The 21,661-nt window shown below is 42.3% G+C and overlaps 1 protein-coding gene across 1 annotated transcript; it reads left to right on the top strand.

The window, feature by feature from the left end:
* Window positions 1-1,071: 1,071 nt before the first annotated feature.
* Window positions 1,072-19,328, top strand: aar2 (AAR2 splicing factor). The gene is made up of 4 exons (XM_061980784.1): window positions 1,072-1,264; window positions 1,334-2,134; window positions 2,256-2,485; window positions 16,626-19,328. Exons 2-4 carry the CDS (start codon window positions 1,369-1,371, stop codon window positions 16,791-16,793), a joined length of 1,164 nt encoding a protein of 387 aa, XP_061836768.1. The 5' UTR covers window positions 1,072-1,264; window positions 1,334-1,368; the 3' UTR covers window positions 16,794-19,328.
* The last annotated feature ends 2,333 nt before the right edge of the window (window positions 19,329-21,661 follow it).

The raw sequence follows: 21,661 nt of genomic DNA, 5'->3' as shown, positions 1-21,661 counted from the left end.
ATTTTAACAAACTCATTTTTTACACAAACTAAATTTGCCCACAAAAAATTCAAACACAGAAATTTCAGTTGTATAAATTCAGTGCACTAAAAGCTTTCGAACTACAAAACAAATTAACCTCCATACATGTAAACCCAATTTCCATTACTGCCATACGTTCTGATGGTTTCAATAGAAGGCTCAGCACATCCTGAGATCCATTTTTGTGCTGACTCAGCACACGCGCTGTCAGAGAGGTAACAATCGTACGTCTGACTTGGATAGGCCCCTGCAGAACATGGAAGAGCTCATTGCCCTTAAATGCAGCCCTGGTTTCCTGGTGAGGACCCAAGCACATGAAATGTGTTATTTTACCACAACAATAAAGCAAAGAATGGGGGGAGGGGTGCAAAGCCACAAACATGCTTCAATCTGTGAACCCAAACAATGCCAAAGTTGAATGAAGCTCACATTTTGTTGATTAATGACAATTTCTTTGCATCGTTTTAGGGTGTTTCTTGTTCAGATGTCAAGAAAATACAAGGAAAGAAGAGAAAGAGGATCAGGTCAATAAAAGCTATTAAAGCAGTGACAACTTGTTGGCAGAAACTTTATATGCTAAAAATGTTTTAAATCCACTGTTTTGTGTTTTGAAATGCAAAACGTTTTTGGACAGACACCACAGATGCTGTGTATACTAATGTATACTAAATGTTTTGACTGTTGGCATGTTTTAGACAGTGGCACGAATATGCTCAAATGTAAAACAAAAACCAAAAAAAAAACCTAAACATTGTTCTGAATGTTTGCATCATTGCAGTGACACAAATATGCTAAAAGTGCACATTTTCTAAAGTCTCCCTTGTGATACTGTGTCTGTGAAAAATCATCTATTAAGGGTGTACGGTATAATACAATTGTTATTGTGTCAAAATAAAGGTATTTAAAATACACCTATTTGTATTGCTTCTTGTTTGCTTTTTTTATAATAATAATTTCAGAATATACTTTTTAAAATTCCGCTTTTAGTTTTGTGCTGCGTTTGTACTAATGGTGGTAGGAACCAGTCTTCTACCAACAGTGGTTCCTAGCCGGAGTTACTACAGCAGAACATAGCTGTCTCCCTGCGAGTGGAAACAACATGGTATTTTTAATCAGAATAATGTGCTAAATGTGAATTAGTGCTGATAGTATTCCATGCTTACATATTACATTTAAAGCTAGTATTTGCATAGTATTGTTAGCATTGTTCTATGACGACTATTGACGAAGTCCTACACACATTGTGAGTATGAACGCTGTCGGTTAATATTGTAAAGCGAAGTTCAGTTATTGTAGCCATTTTAACTCTCAGTTTTTTGAGCAACTCCTGCGATTTGGAGAAGAGACATGGCTAGCAGCAGCAGTGTAGATATGGACCCTGATGTTGCTCGGAGGCTGTTTGAAGAGGGAGCTACCCTGGTGTTGCTCGGGGTTCCGCAGGGTACAGAGTTTGGCATTGACTGTAAGAGTTGGCAGGTTGGTCCCCGCTTCCGGGGAGTTAAGATGATCCCTCCTGGGCTGCACTTCCTTAACTACTGCTCTGTCAATCCACCGAGCTGCGGAGGAGAAGTTGGTCCAAAGACAGGCTTGTTCCTCAATCTCAAACCTAAGGACGTCCTCCTGGCGAACTGGAACCCCAAAGAGGAGGATCTGGACTTCTCTGCTTCCCAGAACGAGGAGGAAGTGAGTCGAATCAGAGCGAATCTCCAAGATCTAGACCCGTTCCTCGGACCCTATCCTTATGAGGTGATGAGGAAGTGGGTGTCCCTCACAGACCGTCTGAGTGAGGAAGTGGCCATCAACTTACAGCCTCTTTCAGGTCGAGTATGTGCCTATAGCGATGTTGTTCCTGAGACCGAGTTCAGACACACCAAGGACCGTGCCGACCAGCCGAGGAACGACACGGCCTGCCAGACCATGAGAGAGGGTCTTGACAGGCTTCCCAAGATGAAGGAGAGGGAGGGGACACAGCTGCGCTTCTCTGTCATCCCGGAGAAGACTTATCCTCCTGGTGCCACGCCGGCACAAATCACTCAGTGCAGCATGGACCACACGTACGCCCTGGAGATTGTGATTGAAAAGAACCACCAGCAGAAGCCTCTTAACTTGCTCGGTGAGTGTCTAATTTTATGGGTAGCGCACACACACACCTTAAAGAGTGTGTGCGTTCGTGATAATGTTAATTCCTTTGATCGAATTAACATGTATTGATATAAACAATTATTTGTTCTTAGGTGAGCTTCAGTTTGCCTTTGTGTGTTTCCTTATTGGGAATGTGTATGAAGGCTTTGAGCACTGGAAGCGTCTTCTGTCCCTGCTGTGTCGATCAGAGGTGGCCATGCAGAAGCACAAGGAGCTCTACCTGGGGCTCATTGCTGTGCTCTACCACCAGCTGGGAGAAATCCCTCCTGACTTCTTCGTTGACATCGTGTCTCAGAACAACTTCCTCACCACCACACTGCAGGTACATACATGCCTTACTGGGTAGATCAACATGAAATCAATATTTAAGATTGTGTCCAATTAATGCCTCTCGTCAATTAACTACTAAGGGCCTGATCTACTAAGATCAAAATAACTAGTTGTAAATTGCATGCGCAAAATATAAAATTGTGTTTGCTGTTAGAGAGGGTGTTGCGGGTGATCTATTAAGTCTGTGTGTTACAATTAATAACAAGTGCAAATGTGGTGTGGACCACCATACTCAGTATGCAAAACCAACTTTTCTTACTTATTGGTACCTGTTTTTCTGACTTTGGGATTTGCATAAGTCCCGGAAATTTTAAATCAAATATTTATATCAGATATTTATAAAACAATCTTGCTTTCCTTCCTACTTCCTCCAAATAAGCTGTTTGGAATTGGCCCGATTTGTGATGTTTTTTCCAATTGGTGACGTAAGTGGATTTCTCCATATCGTAAAGTTTTTGAGAGCTTTGCGCGAGTCTGCCATTGTAGTCCGACGTTTTAGTCAATTAGGCCCCTTCTTTTTCTCTATCCTCTTGTTGCGGGGCAAACTGGTTCGTACATGCACATGCATCCTCCGCTGTTGTCATTTGTAATACAAAGTAGCGTATAGTTGTAACTTATATCTGATCAGTAGACTCCATATGGATGCACTAAAAACTACAACATGACCGGCGGGGAAAAGACGCAGGAGAAGTGGAGGCACATAAATAAGACCGCCCACAAAACTGAAGAGACGGTCAGAAAGCGGTTTGAAGATCGTCTGTAAAACATTATCTATGCAAAATTTTGACCATAGAACCACCGTGACATTTTATATGGTGGGACTTAGGACTTAAACGTTTCTTTATTTTCACAAGGAAATGTTTTAAATGTAACAAAAACATCAAAAACAAAAACTTTTTAAATGAGGTTTTTGCATGTATACCATTTGGCACTCATTTCCCTCTACATTTATGGCATCATATGGTCCAACCTAGGGCTGCACGATTATGGCCAAAATAAAAAAAACTATAATTTTTTATTAATATTGAAATCAGGATTATTAATAATGATTATTCCTTACGTTAGGTAAAACAGTGTTGGGGGAGGTTGAATGCAAGGCTATGTAAGTTGTATTTAAATAATCAATTTTCTACCGCTTGTCCCTTTCGAGGTCGCGGGGGGCGCTGGAGCATAGACATCTTATAAGTAGACGCAGCATCGACCGCTACTGCCTACTGGCGCTGACGAGACGCGGGGCCGCCATCTTGGAGTGGTGATCCGCTCCACTCAGTGCAATTCATTTGGCAGGAGCAATGAACTATCAGCATATTTAATTAATCTTACCTCACTGAATACCACTGATTTTCACACGTTTTTTTGTCATACGTACATATGATAAAGGACACATGTTTTGGCGTGTTTTATTATTCATGGTTTGCTTAACAGCAATATAATATTCTTATATGCTATAAGTGACCAGACGTCCAAGATCAAAACTGGGAATATATAATCCCAGAGAAGGGGGAAAAAACGGTCAGCTATTTTTAAGTTCAAGAAACAATATGATTAGATTATATATACTTGCGTATATCCTACATAAAAAATTGTGTTGGAAAATTGCTAAATTTAGACTTGTATAATACTGTATAGCCACTGTCCATCTGTTTGTCTAGTTAGCTAACATATATTACTCTCCCCTACACAAGCTGGTCTGTGTTCCTTACTTTTACCTTTGCTGGCTTTTTCAATTTTTATCTTCATCATTTATTTCAACTTTGTTATTCAAGTATGACATTTTTAAATTTAATTCATTTCATTGACAAGCAATTCTATTATGGCCATACTCTTGTTTGCTAGCGGCTACGATTTCAGTACTTTTGAAGATCTTTGCTCCTTCTCAACTCTGTGGTAATATTCTTTTCACAAACTAAAACCAATAGTCCGCTCATCTGAGCAGGAAAACGCTGAACACCAGCCCAGCATCTTTGTTTTCTACCTGTCAACTGTCAGTTTAGGCTGCTCGCCGGCTCCTCATCACCACTTCAAGATGGCGGCTGAATTTCTCTCGTCACAGCAGCCAATGCTGCGTCTACTTATAAGATGTCTATGCGCTGGAGCCTATCTCAGCTGCATTCGGGCTCAACCTATCCCCAGGTGCATGTATTTGGAGGTGGGAGGAAGCCGGAATACCCGGAGGGAACCCACGCAGTCACGGGGAGAACATGCAAACTCCACACAGAAAAATCCCAATCCCGGGATTGAACTCAGGACCTTCGTATTGTGAGGCACATGCACTAACCCCTGGATCCAAAATGTAGGGAAAAAAATAGCAATCTATAGTCTGGAATTTATGGTATAACGTTTATTTAGCCTTTAAATAGTCTAATATAAAGGCTAAATAAACATTATACCGTAAATTCCAGACTATAGATTGCTATTTCTTTCCCTACATTTTGGACCCTGCAACTTATAAAACAGTGCGGCTAATTGATTGATTTTTATTTTCTGACGGCCATAATGCAATAGTTTTTAAAAACATAATAATAGATAAGGTGTGTTATTGTTTGCGCCATATTTTGGACGAGTTCACTTACTGCAGGTGCTGCACTGTCTTTCCATTTAGTCCTTTCAACAGGAAGTAGAAGTGCCGTTCAATCTTGTAGTCGTCCATAGCATTACTACTCCAACTTGTATGGATTCTCCATTCATCACTCCAAGCAACGTTTGTAAGTTTTACAAAATAACTGTTTATGCTCACTAAACCGGCTAATGTGTGATGTGTGTAGGAGTGTTTTCATGCATATTTCTACTTGCTATGGGCATGTAATGAAGATAGCATCGTTAGCAATAGTTAATATGCTAACACGTTTACGTGTGTCTGTTAGTATAACTAACTTACATTGGCATTCTTTTTGTATTGTTTTACATATACAAATTCCTCAGTAAATTTACCATAATGTCACCGAGTTATTGAGTCTGTTTAGCTGACTGGAGAGCTGGTTTCCGCAGCTAGTGTGCCCATGACAATGCCTTCGGTTTTGTTTGATCAGCCGTTTTACTGCTGTGTTACAGGCACCGTTTGGAAATGCATCCGTCTCCAAATTGTCCACACCTGTTAACATCTAATAACAGCAGTGCGGTCTTTAACGCATGCAAGAATCCACGGAAGTGAAACGAAGTGATCGGCTGCAGAAATTGCAGGGAAAAGTTTGTTAATGTTACTAATACTAATAATGTTAATGTTTCATTTCGGCATGGTGGATAATGGAGTTTTGTGCTCAAACACTATGACCTCTGGCATGGACGTGCACGCCTTTCGCTATATTTAAGTGCAATCTCAACAACAGAATCTATTTTTAACACACGGAAGGTGCGCTATAGGAAGCGCTGCGCTGTTGTGATGGTGCGTCTGGAATGACCCAGATGCAAGAATATGCATATTGCGAGACATTTTTCATAGGTAATACCAGAGGTGGGTAGTAACGTGCAGTAACGTAATTTACTCCGTTACATCTACTTGAGTAACTTTTAGAATAAATTGTACTTCTAAGAGTAGTTTTAATGCAACATACTTTTACTTTTACTTGAGTATATTTATATATATCAGCGTGTGAATGTGTGTGTGAATGGATAAATGTGGAAGTAGTGTCAAAGCGCTTTGAGTACCTTGAAGGTAGAAAAGTGCTATACAAGTACAACCCAACCCATTATAGAGAAGAAACGCTACTTTTACTCCGCTCCATTTATCTACATTCAGCTCGCTACTCGCTACTGAATTTTATCGATCTGTTAATGCACGCTTTGTTTGTTTTGGTTTGTCAGACAGACAAAGTAGGATCTATCACATGCCTGCGTTTCACCAATCAAATACAGTCACTGGTGACGTTTGACTCCGTTTCACCAATCATATGCAGTCACTCGTGACGTTTGACTCTGTTTCACCAATCAAACAGAGCCAGGCGGTCACATGCCGCTGAAACATAAAGTTCAGCGGCAAAACAACAAGCTTAAGCTTACATGAACTCAACGTCAAATTTGAGGAAGCACATCGCGGTAAGTAACGTTAGTAGATATTTTGGCTGTCACCGTAGGCTGACGTTAGCTTCCCTGCTATAAATCACTGTCAAATGTACATCGTGTGGGGACATTTATTAACGCACTGCAGCCTCATAGAGAGACAGACAAAGACACACACACACACACACACACACACACACACACACGCATGCATACAAACACCAATCAAGTGCACAGTGTGTTCTCAGGTGCAGCCCACACCTATCAGTTTATGGTTTGCGTAAAGGCTAACTTGTTATTTTCCTTAATAATCTATGCCTACTGAACCTATGGTGCTGTTAAGTTATTGTGGCTCAATTTGCCTTAATTTTTTTTATGTTAATGTATTATTATTTAATATATATTATTGTTTTAATTGCTTAAGAGATATTCCTGGCTCTGAGTTTGCTCATTGCTATTTTTATGTTGTTGTGCATTATTTGTTGCCGTCATCATTAAACGAACAGTTTACTCATCAGTTACTCAGTACTGGAGTAGTTTTTTCACAACATACTTTTTACTTTTACTCAAGTAAATATTTGGGTGACTACTCCTTACTTTTACTTGAGTAATAAATCTATAAAGTAACAGTACTCTTACGTTACGAGAGTACAATTTCTGGCTACTCTACCCACCTCTGGGTAATACCTTTTATTTATATATATATATATATATATATAAAAAATAATTCCATTAAAAAAGAACACCAGCAGACACCAAAACAAATTAATTGTTTTAATCAGCCGCTTAAGTCATCCAGCTGCTATAAAATTATAAAATAATATTGCTGAATATACTTTATGTGTAATATTTTTATTTTTGGCAGTACAACTATGTTGACACACAAACTGTGGTAATCTGAAATTTCCTTGCTCAGTTCTGTTGTTGTCTGCACACCATGTTCACTCTCTCTCTCGTCCACAGTATGGAGTGCAGCTGGCGCAAGGCAGCAGCACACACCTGACGTAGATTAGAAGCAGCCTATTTAACCTGGCTGCTGACGGCCTGTGAGCGCCGGAACTTTGTCACTGCTTGCAAACCTGTTGATATTGCCAGAGAACTCACTAGTTCATCGTGTACCATTCATCTAAGGTTTGCCTGTATTTTTCCTAGCCTTGTCTAGCGTCTTTAGTTTGTACTTTGTCCTTATATTAACTTCTTTCATGAAGTATGTTTTCCTAGCCTTGTCTAGCGTTTTTAGTTTGTACTTTTGTCCTTATATTAACTTCTTTCATGAAGTATTTTTCCTAGCCTTGTCTAGCGCTTTTAGTTTGGTGTGTTATCTACCATCACCTTTGTTTTGTTACTTTGTGCTTCCTCCTAAATAAAAGGAAGAACAATTGTACACAACACGTCTCTGCATCCTTGGGATCCACTCCACCAAATCCTAACAGAAAAGTTCCGGCCATACTATGGAACCCGCAGAGACAGATGCCTGGAAAAGAGCTTTGCAAGGCCAGGCTCAACGAATCAACCAGCAGGGGGACCAGCTAGACCACCTGAGCCGAGGTCTACAGGGACTGTCGGAGCGTCAAGACACCATGTTGGAGCGAGTCAATATGCTGCTAGCCACCGTCGTACCCACCTCGACCACCGTGCCCGACCAGGCATCCACCCAACCTACACAACCCGCCAGTACCAGCAACATGCGGCTATCCCGACCCGAACGTTTTTCCGGAGAAAAGGAAGATGTAAGACAATTCCTGACGCAGTGTGAACTACATTTTGAACTAAACGCTTCCGCTTTCACCTCTGAGCGGGCTAAGGTAGCGTTTGTCATCTCCCACCTGTCAGGCCGTGCTGGCACCTGGGCGACTGCAGAATGGAACCGTCAGACCGCCTCCAGCTCCACGTATGCAAACTTTTCCAAATCCTTGAGGCAGATCTTCCAACGACGACTCCCAGGTAGAGAGGCAGCTAGATCCCTTTTCCGGCTGCAACAGGGTTCACGACGGGTCGCAGATTACGCGATCGAGTTCCGCACCATGGCCGCCGACTGTGACTGGGGTCCCGCGGCGCTGTTGGACGCCTTCTACCTGGGTCTCGCGGACGAGATCCGTCACATGATGATCCCGCTGTCACTTCCGACGAATCTGGATGATCTCATCGAGCTGGCGGTGCAGATCGATTTCCGCCTATTGGAAGAGAGGAGGGATCGACGAGGGAGACAAGCCCCACCTAGCAGCCAATCAGCGCCTGCTAGACCTGCCATCTGCATGACGGAGCATCTCGTTCCCGAAGACACCTCTCCTTCGTGGCAGATAGATGAGCCGATGCAACTGGGAGGTCGCCGACTCACCACCGCCGAGAGGGAACGCCGTTTTCGCCTCAAACTCTGCCTATACTGTGGGGCCGCTGATCATCTCATCTCCCACTGTAAGGAACTACCGCGCCCCGCCGCACGGCCACAAGTGCGCCCTCACTCGCCAGAGGACACGTCCACCAGAGGTCGCCGTTCTCCTTCGTTGGCCGCAGGCAGAATGCAACTAAAAGGTACTCTTTCTTGGCCTAACCAACAAATAGACATTTGCGCTCTCATTGACTCAGGAGCAGATGATAACTTTTTGGATTTTGAGTTCATGAGACTTCATAAGATTCCTGTTGTAAAACTGTTTGTGCCCAAGAGGGTGTATTCTCTTGATGGGCGCCTATTAGCCAGCATAACCCACCAGACCCTGCCAATCAACCTGCGCTTGTCTGGTAATCATTGTGAGAAAATAATTTTTTTTATTGTGCCATCACGGTCCGCGCCCGTCATTCTGGGGATCACCTGGTTACATAAGCATAACCCGCACATAGACTGGCCTCGTTCGGCCATTATTAATTGGAGTGTGACCTGCCACACACATTGTCTTCGTTCCGCAGCAGGATCTCACACACCGCCACCTACCGCCGTTATAGAGAACATAGACTTGACAAACGTGCCCACAAACTACCATGACTTAAGAGCGGTGTTTAGCAAGGATAGAGCACTCTCACTTCCCCCCCACCGACCCTACGATTGTGGTATCGATTTGCTAGCCGGAGCGGCTTTACCATCGACCCGTTTGTACAAGGTGTCTAACACCGAACTCAAAGCACTAGAAGAATACATAAACACATCAATAGCTGCGGGCCTCATTCGCCCTTCGACCGCACCGGTAGCCGCCGGATTTTTTTTCGTCGAAAAGAAGGACAAGTCCCTACGGCCTTGTATAGACTACCGTGCTCTTAATCAGATTACTGTCAAGAATAAGTATCCTCTTCCACTCCTTGATTCTGCTTTTACTCCCTTACAGTCCGCAAAGTTTTTTACTAAACTCGATCTACGTAACGCGTACCATCTAGTTCGCATCCGAGAGGGGGATGAATGGAAGACCGCATTCAACACTCCTCTCGGACATTTTGAGTATCTTGTCATGCCTTTTGGACTTACTAATGCACCTGGCGTTTTTCAGGGCTTCATTAACGATATTTTTCGGGACATGACAGGTCGGTTTCTCTTCGTTTACCTGGACGATATATTAATTTATTCATCGACATTTGACGAACATGTACAGCAGGTTCGGTTGGTCCTTCAACGATTGCTCGAAAATAAACTGTTCGTGAAGGCGGAGAAATGCGAGTTTCACTCATCCTCCATTCCCTTTTTAGGATTTATCATTGAGGAGGGTAGACTCAGACCAGACCTCGCTAAAGTCAAAGCAGTAGTAGACTGGCCCACTCCGGTGTCCAAGAAGCACCTTCAGAGATTCTTGGGCTTCTCTAATTTTTATCGGCGATTTATTCGCAATTTTAGTCGCGTCGCTGAGCCACTTACAAGGCTAACCTCTACTAAGGTTCCGTTTGAATGGACACCCGAAGCCAATTCCGCGTTCTTGAGGCTGAAGAGATTGTTTACTTCGGCTCCTGTGCTTTGTTACCCTGACCGTTCTCTCCAATTTTTTGTTGAGGTGGACGCTTCTGATTCAGGTGTAGGGGCCGTACTCTCCCAGCAATCTACCACCGACCAGAAGTTGCACCCCTGTGCTTTCTTCTCTCGTCGCCTATCCCCTGCTGAAAAAAATTATGACATTGGCAACAGGGAGCTTCTGTCGGTCATCTTGGCCCTTCAGGAGTGGAGACATTGGCTGGAAGGGGCGGAGCTACCATTCATCATCTTCACGGACCACAAGAACCTGTCCTACTTAAGGACCGCACAGAGACTGAACCCCCGCCAAGCCAGGTGGTCACTTTTTCTGACCCGTTTTAACTTTATCATCACTTTCCGACCTGGTTCTCAGAATGGGAAACCCGATGCCCTTTCCCGTCTCTACTCTTCGTCTCTTGAGGATTCCTCACCTGAACCAATTGTTCCCCATACCCACATCATTGGGGGACTCCAGTGGGACATCGAGCGGCAAGTCTTGGAGGCCCTAAAATCGGACACATCTCCTCGGGGCTGCCCACCAGGTCGGTTGTTTGTGGTTCCTCGGCTCCGTTCCAGCGTTCTGGATTGGGCACATGGGTCAAAGATCGCTTGCCATCCAGGTACTCGTCGCACCAGTTTTGTCCTCTCCCAGCGTTTTTGGTGGCCATCCATTCTGGCAGATACGAAGGCGTTTGTGGCAGCATGTCGGTCCTGCTCCCGGAACAAGGCATCCCACCAGGCCCCAGCAGGACTGTTACACCCATTACCCATCCCCTCCCGCCCGTGGTCACACATAGCGGTGGACTTTGTCACAGGACTTCCCCCCTCTGAAGGTAATGACACTGTCTTGACCATTGTGGACCGGTTCTCGAAAATGGCCCACTTCGTGGCCCTCCCCAAACTGCCTTCGGCTCTTGAAACAGCCCAACTATTAGTGCTCCACGCTTTCCGGCTGCACGGCATCCCCGCTGATGTGGTATCCGACAGAGGGCCACAGTTTTCCTCGGCTGTCTGGAGGGCATTCTGCAAGTCCCTGGGGGCCTCCCCTAGCCTATCCTCCGGCTACCACCCACAGAGCAATGGACAGACCGAGCGGACCAACCAAGACCTGGAGGCGGCCATCCGGTGCACTTGTCATCGGCAACCCTCAACCTGGTCTGAGAATCTCCCATGGATAGAATACGCTCACAATTCCCTCATTAGCTCCGCCACCAACCTGTCTCCATTTCACGTCGCCTATGGTTTCCAACCCCCTGTTTTTCCTTCTACCCAACCCAATGCCGACGTACCATCCGTAACGGCACACCTGCGTCGGGCTCACCAGGCTTGGCGCAACACCAGGGCGGCGTTAAAAAGAACATCGGCCAGGAACCAACTCTTAGCCAACCGCCATCGCACACCAGCCCCACACTACCAGTTGGGACAGAAGGTCTGGTTGTCGTCCCGGGACCTACCATTGGCCACCGACTCTAGGAAACTGGCTCCCAGGTTCATTGGACCATTCCCCATTATCAAGATCATCAACCGTGTTGCAGTCAAGCTCCGTCTCCCAAGATCTCTCAAATGCCATCCTGTCTTTCACGTGTCTCGCATCAAGCCTGTCGCATCCAGCCCGCTCAGTCCTCCTGAGGTACCGCCTCCTCCACCCAGGCTGGTTGAGGGTCACCCAGCGTTTACAGTAAACACCATCTTGGATGTGAGAAGAAGGGGCAGGGGATTCCAATACCTGGTAGACTGGGAGGGGTACGGCCCGGAGGAGCGGTCATGGATTTCAAGATCGCTTATTATTGACAAAGACTTGATCAAGGATTTTTACATTCGATTCCCAGACAAGCCAGGTAGGCCGCCAGGAGGCGTCCGTTGAAGGGGGGGGTACTGTGGTAATCTGAAATTTCCTTGCTCAGTTCTGTTGTTGTCTGCACACCATGTTCACTCTCTCTCTCGTCCACAGTATGGAGTGCAGCTGGCGCAAGGCAGCAGCACACACCTGACGTAGATTAGAAGCAGCCTATTTAACCTGGCTGCTGACGGCCTGTGAGCGCCGGAACTTTGTCACTGCTTGCAAACCTGTTGATATTGCCAGAGAACTCACTAGTTCATCGTGTACCATTCATCTAAGGTTTGCCTGTATTTTTCCTAGCCTTGTCTAGCGTCTTTAGTTTGTACTTTGTCCTTATATTAACTTCTTTCATGAAGTATGTTTTCCTAGCCTTGTCTAGCGTTTTTAGTTTGTACTTTTGTCCTTATATTAACTTCTTTCATGAAGTATTTTTCCTAGCCTTGTCTAGCGCTTTTAGTTTGGTGTGTTATCTACCATCACCTTTGTTTTGTTACTTTGTGCTTCCTCCTAAATAAAAGGAAGAACAATTGTACACAACACGTCTCTGCATCCTTGGGATCCACTCCACCAAATCCTAACACAAACAGACAGAATAGTCTCTCTGTCTCTCTAAATCATCTGTCTTTGCAGCGCGGACACCAAAACGAATACATTTAATTTGTTTTTAACATCTGCTTAAGTCATCCAGCTGCTATAAAATTACAAAATAATATTGCTGAATAGATGTTATAGCTAATATTTTTATTTTTGACAGTACAAATATGTTGACACACAAACAGACAGAATAGTCTCTCTCTCTCTCTTTCTAAATCAACTGTCTTTGCAGCAAGATTGCCATTTTTCTCACAGATGCTTCTTTTTAAATGTGCCAGTTTGCGCACACATTTCAGACGTGTCAAATATACAGTAGAAGCAAAATAGCGGTCGCAAAACAGTTCCAGTCATAATAAATCACATTGGGAGTGATAAATGATTATTTTTGCATCTCCTCCTCCCAGTATTGTGGGCATTCAAATAATCAGCACATATTGTGCATGGTACATATTGCATTTCGGAAAGTCGTCACAGCGCTTCACTTTTTCCACATTGTTATGTAACAGCCTTATTTCAAAACGAAATGAATTAATTTTTGTCTTCAAAATTCTACACACAACACCCCATAATGACAATGTAGAAAAAGCTTTCTTTTTTTTTTTTTTTAGCTTTTTGCATAGTTATTAAAAAAACAACTACTAAGAAGTCACATGTACAAAAGTACTCATAGCCTTTGCTCAATACTTTGTTGATGCACATTTGGCAGAAATTACAGCCCCAAGTCTTTTTGAATACGATGCCACAACCTTGGCACACCTATATTTGGGCAGTTTTGCCCATTCCTCTTTGCAGCACCTCTCAAGCGCCATCGGGTTGGATGAAAAGCGTTGGTGCGCAGCCATTTTCAGATCTCTCCAGAGATTGGATTCAAGCCTGGGCTCTGGCTGGGCCACTCAAGGACATTTACAGAGTTGTCCTGAAGCCATTCCTTTGATATCATGACTGTGTGCCTAGGGTCGTTGTCCTGCTGAAAGATGAACCGTTGTAACAGTTTTGAGTTTAAGAGATGCCTCTGTACATTGCTGCATTCATCTTTTCCTCTATCCTGACTAGTCTCCCAGTTCCTGCCGCTGAAAAACATCCACACAGCCATGATGCTGCCACCACTAGGCTTCACTGTAGGGATGGTATTGGCCTGGTGATGAGCGGTGCCTGGTTGCCTGGCATTCACGGCAAAGAGTTCAATAGTTGTGTCATCATACCAGATAATTTTGTTTCTCCTGGTTGAGAGGCTTTCAGGTGCATTTTGGCAAACTCCAGGCGGGCTGCCATGTGCTTTTTACTAAATAATGACTTCTGTCTGGCCACTATACCATACAGGCCTGATTGGTGGATTGCTGCATAGATAGTTGTCTTTCTGGAAGGTTCTCCTTTCTCTACAGAGGAATGTTGTAGCTCTGACAGTGACCATCGGGGTTCTTAATCACTTCCCTGACTATGGCCCTTCTCCCCGATCGCTAAATTAAGATGGCCGGCCAGCCCCAGCAAGTGTCCTGGTGGTTTCAAACTACTTCCATTTACGAATGATGGAGGCCACTGTGCCCATTAAGATTTTCAAGGCAGCAGATATTTTTCTGTACCCTTCCCCAGATTTGTGCTTTGTGACAATGCTATCTCGGAGGTCTAGGGACAATTCCTTCGACTTCATGCTTGGTTTGTGCTGTGCAATGCACTGTCAAGCGTAGGATCTTATATATAGACAGGTGTGTGCCTTTCTAAATCATGTCCAATCAACTTAATTTACCACAGATGGACTCCAATTAAGCTGTAGGAACATCTCTAGGATGATCAGTTGAAACAGGATGCACCTGAGCTCACTTTTGCGCTCAATGGCCCAGGCTTTGAATACTTATGTCCATGTGATTCTTAGTTTTAATACATTTGCCAAAAGCCTCTAAAAATAAATTTCTCATTGTTATTATGGGGTATTGTGTGTAGAATTCTGAGGACAAAAACCTATTTATTCCATTTTGGAGTAAGGCTGTAACCTAACAAAATGTGGTAAAAAGTGAAGCGCTGTGAATACTTTCCAGATGCACTGTACACAAAGACAGACATGCTAACTAAATTGCTCTCTGTATTTTGCCCATTTAAAGGAGAACTGCACTTTATTTTTGGATTTTTTGAAAATTTGCCTATCATTTACAATCATTATGAAAGACATGACGACGGATGTATTTTTTTTATGCATTCTAACTCGTAAATAAAAGTCTGCTTACAGCGGAGACAATGGGCTGTCCTCTATTCCGCCCATAAAGCCAGATAAACTTTTTTTTTTTTATAAGCGCCAACGATACTCCTTTTTACATTTCATGACTTGAATATTAACCAAGTATTAGTGTGATTGTTATTATAAGCGCTAAAGCAGATGAACTATTTATAGCGGCGCCGTGATCACAAGCTTGTGTGCCAATGTTATTAACAAGATCGACTGATCAGCTGCATCTTTGTTTCCTTGTTCCTCAAACTTTATTGTAGATCATAAATAATCCCTCTCACCTAGATAGTAGAAGGACAAAGACGTAGGTAATTTTTCATCTAAATGGGAGTATATCAACATCCTAGCAGTCGGCATCCTAATGACAGCAGACATTGTACAGTAAGTTATGTTTTATTATGTTTGCTGGCTCTCATAAAGTCTGCAGTGAGCAGTAATCAGTGATGTAGCATAAATAAAAACAAACGTGATGGGTTTTTTAAACTAATGCGCCGCGTATGCTTAAAATGATAAATATGAAGATGTTAAATGTTATACATATGCCTGTTACTACATTACATATAAATTTACATCATGTATACAAAACCTTAATGGAGGTGTTTGAAAGTTGTTTAAGGGCTTTTACAGGCAGAGTAGAGCGGCTTCCACATGCTCCATTGTAAGCGGATGTTTGATCACATTTATGTACTATTTAGAATGCATTGAAAAAAAAGTCTGTCGCCTTGTTTTTCATAATGATTGTGAAAAATAGGCAAAATTCCCCCCAAAAAGTGAAGTTCCCCTTTAAGGGAGACAATCTTCAGCGCAAGGGGCCTAATAATTCAGCTTTGTGTGCTTTACCAACTTTGCACCTGTTTTAGCACACGCAAGCATTTCGTAGATCAGGCCCTAAATCCCCTATGGTGAACTAACCACTGTGGTCATCTAATTTGTGCCTGGCCAATAAACATTGTCATTACCAGCTGTGATTGTAAACCTTCAGATGCTGTGATTGTAAACCGTCAGATGTAGTGTTTACTTTACAATAGCTACATTAAAAGAATCACAAATAGTCAGCATCCAAAATAATTACCTACCTCTACATGCCCTTTAAAATGTTGGTTGCGTGACTCAGCTTTTGGCGTGAAGCTGATGCGTTAGTTACACTTGCTGTGCTGTTGTCCACAATAACAATTTCTGCACATTCAGGTGGACTAAGGAGTTTTTTTCCCTGAAGGGTATCCCATTATTGATTCTGTTGCTGCTGTTCTTTTCATACAAGTCATGATATAGTGAGTTTTCAAATTTTGGAAATAACGTGCTTCCAATGAATACCACTTTATTTGCGATTTAGTTATATAAATGCCCTGGCTATAATTTTAGCATTCACAGTATCCATCCATCCATCCATTTGCTACCGCTTATTCCTTTCGGGGTCGCGGGGGGCGCGGCGCTGGAGCCTATCTCAGCAGTAGTTGCTTAAAAAAAGGTTCTCTTTTAGCTAAAGAGTAGGGTTTCCGCTTGTATGCTATAGTTCAATGCCTAAAATGAAAGACTAACTTGACTCTTTCTGTTAGGACTTTTTCCAGTTTGCCAGTGGGCCGGGAGTGGATGGCACGCTCCGCAAGCGAGCAGAGAAGTTCAAAGCCCACCTGACCAAGAAGTTTTCCTGGGATTTTGATGCGGACTTGGATGACTGCGCGCCTGTGGTGGTGGAGCTACCTGAGGGTCATACTGTGGACTGAGTTCACACTTATAATGAGCACCAGGACCCTGAAACATGGTACTGTGCATGTCTAAGTAGCCATCTTGTGTCAACCAAAAGTAACCTGCACAGTGTCTTGTTGTGTGACTTATCTGTACACGCCAACTATGCCATCTAGTGGTGAGATTAAAGTAAAGCCGGGTTTTTAGACTACAATGCCTTGTCTGTAACTCTACCAAGGAGGCAGTTTTTATGACAAATATTTCATCTGTTATGATGTATTAATTACAGCTGTTACAATGAGCTCAGTTGACAAAAATCTTAACTGTTCTGTAAGAAAACACATATTTACTTTGTTGTGGGAACCATTTGCACAAGTAAATCTAATTGTGATCAGAAAAGGCATTGCTAAATGGGATTGACTGAAGTCTACAAAATATCCATCCATCCATTTTCTACCGCTTATTCCCTTCGGGGTCGCGGCTACAATCGGGCGGAAGGCGGGGTACACCCTGGACAAGTCGCCACCTCATCCCAGGGCCAACACAGATAGACAGACAACATTCACACTCACATTCAAAATATATTTTGATTAAAAAGTAGTGTAGTCTAGTTAGAAATGAAACCGGCAATGTGTCATATCGGCCTCGGCCACTAGATGGTAGTCATGGGTTTTAAAAAAACACTAGTTGGTTTTTCATGATCAATATTTTTTCTACAGCACCTTCAAAAGCAACAAAAGCTTTACAAGGGGTACGCCAGGGCAACTGGACTACTGTGCAAACATGACACAAAACAAGCAGCAGTACGATTAAAATAGACAATAAAACTAAAACACTCGTAAACACAATAAGAGGAAAATAAATTAATAGATCATGCTTTGTCAAAGAGGAGAATGTTTATGACAGTATATAGATAATGTTGATCATGATATTTTACATTGAATAAAGGCTGTTTTTCTAAGTTCTGTGCAGGATAACTAAGTCGTGGGATTCTTTACTCTTACATAGAGCTGCCGTAGCTCCTAAAATAGGTAAAACAGCAACAACAGCTGCTGCCCATGCAGGGGTTGCCTACTGGATTTTTTTTCATAGGGTCCATAATACCTGGTGTCGCCTATGTCTGCATGGATACATGATATAACCTTGTTATATGCGCACTGCTTCTGTCCATTCAGCATTAATGTCCTTTCTTGTAATTATTTGCTTCAGTCAACAGTTCCATGAACTTTATCCTTGATTTGATATAAAAGTAGAACCCAAATGTAATTATGCGAATGGAAATAACATGAGTGTTGATAGACACATAGTATCCACCAGGACACATAATACCGGTTATTTGGGTTATAATGCTTGCCTCTTGCTGATCAGATTAATATTGTGGTCCGGTATCAGACCACAGACTCCCCATGTGAGTTGTTATTTTCCTTTCGTTTGCAACTTAATGGAGCGACTGGTTTGGATGAAATGGCAGGAAACCTGTAGTAAACATTTGTGGGCTCTTTTTCCTGTCTGAGGTTGAAATGGGATGTTGTCAGTGCACACAATATCCAGAATGACACAACTGGGACATATTTAGTGGTCCAGCCCCTCTTATAGTGATGGAATTACACTCTACAGCAAGATGACTCAATTGTGCCACATCTATTCACCTCCACTGCAGTGCCCTGCTATATTTCTGGTGTTGTTTGTGGCATTCACCTTGAGGGACTCAAGTATGCTGTTCTATTTGTGGTGAAAAGTTTCTCCATTAGATGTCTGCTGGCTGTTTGACCTCGGGCCACAAGGTAGGCGCACATGTCCTGCCTACCGTGCACTCAAACACACTGCTTGTTCTAACTGCACTAAAAACAGGTTGTGTGACTTCCTGACTATGCATTTTAATATGAATTATTTGTGACTGAACGTATCTGGTGTTTCACCATGGGTGTATAATACCTATCAATTATTCATGCGCTTGTGCTTTTTGAACACTCATGTTTTCCCAAAACTCAACATATTTTAGTCTTTATACTGTGCACTGCATGCATATGCATATGAGAAATATTTGTGATTGTACAACACATGCGCTCGGGATCTTTCTGTGTGGAGTTTGCATGTTCTCCCCGTGACTGCGTGGGTTCCTTCCGGGTACTCCAGCTTCCTCCCACCTCCAAAGACATGCACCTGGTGATAGGTTGATTGGCAACACTAAATTGGCCCTAGTGTGTGAATGTGAGTGTGAATGTTGTCTGTCTATCTGTGTTGGCCCTGTGATGAGGTGGCGACTTGTCCAGGGTGGACCCCGCCTTGCGCCCGAATGCAGCTGAGATAGGCTCCAGCACCCACAAGCGGTAGAAAATGGATGGATGGACACTCTTATATGCATATGCATATAAGAGACATTTGTGATTGTACAACACAGTCGGCCCAACACCTCATGACAATAAAACCAAAGAATCAAAGAATGGTTAGTAAAATACACAGTGGCCCAATCCAAAAATCTGAATATTGTTTGCAGTGTGACGCTCATTTACATATAGGCTACTTTTCATATTTGAATCGATTAAAGTACTCAACGGCACCAATTTTTGGTACTCCTGTGTGTGTTCATGTGTTAATAAACGTTAATTTGTTTAATAATATCTCATTTTTAAAAACATTTTACAATGAGATGATAATGACAACTGTATTGTTTTGTTTTTTTACACGTCTGAGTCTCACTGCTCACTGCACTGCTCCCCTGTGGGGATAGGTCAAATGCAGAGAATAATTTCACCGCACCTACTGTGTGTGTGACAATCATTGGCACTTTAACTTAACTTAATTTGAAAGTACTATATAGTAGACTTTGTATGCAGTTGCAATTCCAAGACGTTAGATGGCAGTAGTATTTAGGCTACAATGTGTTGCGCCCTGCAAAGTGTTTATACCTTAAATACTGTATTTATTACAAGTTTGCTGTTAGATTGTAACACGCATCTTAATTGTTTAGTTCAGTTCAGTTTCAGGTTATTTCGAACATGCATACAATACACTGTAGTGCATCACACAATTCCAGTTGTTTCATTACAGCACGTCCGAAAAGGAGTAGGAAGAAGCAGAGTTTATTTAATCCTACCCCTTTTCATACCATAGCAATTTTATCCAATTTCCTTGTTCTCTGTCACAGAACAGTGAACAATAAATAATATACCATTGCAAGCATACAAATGTTAAATACATAAATTATCTTTGTCTCAATAAAAAAATGAACAAAAAAAAAAGGGTTCAAGATGTTCATCATAATTATTATTCTGTGTACTTTGTGAACACTTGTAGCTTGAACAGTCTCTTAAACTGAATCATATTGGTGCTTTGTTTGACTTCTTTCCTTAATCCATTCCATAGTTTAATTTCACATACTGATATGCTAAAGGTTTTAAGTGTTGTATGCACATGCAAATGTTTTAAATTACATTTTCCTCTAAGGTTATATTTCTCCTCTTTTGTTGAGAAGAATTGTTGTACAATCTTGGGTAGCAGGTTATAGTTTGCTTTGTACATCATTTTAGCTGTTTGCAAATGCACCAACTCCTTGAATTTCATTATTTGTGATTTAATAAATAAAGGGTTTGTATGTTCTCTATATCCAACATTATGTATTATTGTAATTGATCTTTTTTGTAACACCGTTAATGAATGAAGCGCACATTTTTTGTAGTTGTTTCCCCATATTTCTACACAATTACTCAGATATGGTAACACTAGCGAGCAGTAGAGAATACGAAGTGATTTTTGGTCGAGAACATGTTTTGCTTTATTCATTATTGATGTGTTTCTTGCTACTTTATGTTGTATATTTTTTACATGAGTTTTTCAGTTCATTTTATTATCTATTATTACACCCAAAAATGTGGTTTCTTTTACCCTTTCAATATTTACTTCATCTGTATTTGTTTGACATTCTCTTCTACTGTTACCAAATAGTTAAAGTTAAAGTAAAGTACCAATAATGATTGTCACACACACACTAGGTGTGGCAAAATTATTCTCTACATTTGACCCATCACCCTTGATCACCCCCTGGGAGGTGAGGGGAGCAGTGAGCAGCAGCGGTGGCCGCGCCCGGGAATCATTTTTGGTGATTTAACCCCCAATTCCAACCTTTGATGCTGAGTGCCAAGCAGGGAGGTAATGGGTCCTATTTTTATAGTCTTTGGTATGACTCGGCCGGGGTTTGAACTCACAACCTACCGATCTCAAAGCGGACACTAACCACAAGGCCTCTGAGCAGGTAAATAGCATTTTAGTCTTACTGAGATTCAAATATAGTCTGTTTTTGTCAAACCATCTTTTTAGTTTTCATTACCAAATTTGGAGGTGTTAAAATGTCCATGTAAAATCCCTAAAGCTAATCAGTGGCATGTCTATTGCAAATCGAATGTTAATTAGCATTGAGCTAACGTAGTATGTTTTAGTGTTTTCTGTCTGACTTATTTGCTTTGTTAGCATTAAAAATTGCAACATGATCCAGAGTCCGCTCCCTGTGCTGCCTGAGTACTTATTTCCTCGCTAAATGTTTGAGCCAGCTGAGTACTACCGGATGTGACGTCGCATGCAACAGATAGGTATCGAAATATGGCAACGTTTGATTTTACCAGTATTGCTGACAGAATGTGTTTGGTGCCTATAAAAGTACAAAATGTGCTACCTATTCCTATATATTGAACTGTGGTGCAAATTATATCCTCAGCTGTAAGATTTATTTTTAATTGACAATTTATAATCAGCAGCTGAAAATGTGAAGTCCTCTAACTTTCTCTTCCTCGTCTCACCTTTACCTGGGGCTTTCTGACAGAAAAAGGAACTTTTGCACTCTTTAGCCTATCATTTTCAGCCTACAATATTAATTTCCACCGAATCCAAGCCAATAGCTTGTTTTAACCGT

This window comes from Nerophis lumbriciformis, linkage group LG01 (assembly GCF_033978685.3).
Source record: "Nerophis lumbriciformis linkage group LG01, RoL_Nlum_v2.1, whole genome shotgun sequence".
NCBI lineage: Eukaryota > Metazoa > Chordata > Actinopteri > Syngnathiformes > Syngnathidae > Nerophis > Nerophis lumbriciformis.
Note: the sequence above shows the minus strand (reverse complement) of the source record. Positions and strands in the feature narration are given on the sequence as shown.

Coding starts and splice junctions, on each gene's coding strand:
- aar2 (XM_061980784.1), top strand. CDS start 1,369: ATGGCTAGCAGCAGCAGTGTAGATATGGACCCTGATGTTGCTCGGAGG. Junction 2,135..2,255: donor GAAGCCTCTTAACTTGCTCG/GTGAGTGTCTAA, acceptor ATTTGTTCTTAG/GTGAGCTTCAGTTTGCCTTT. Junction 2,486..16,625: donor TCCTCACCACCACACTGCAG/GTACATACATGC, acceptor TCTTTCTGTTAG/GACTTTTTCCAGTTTGCCAG.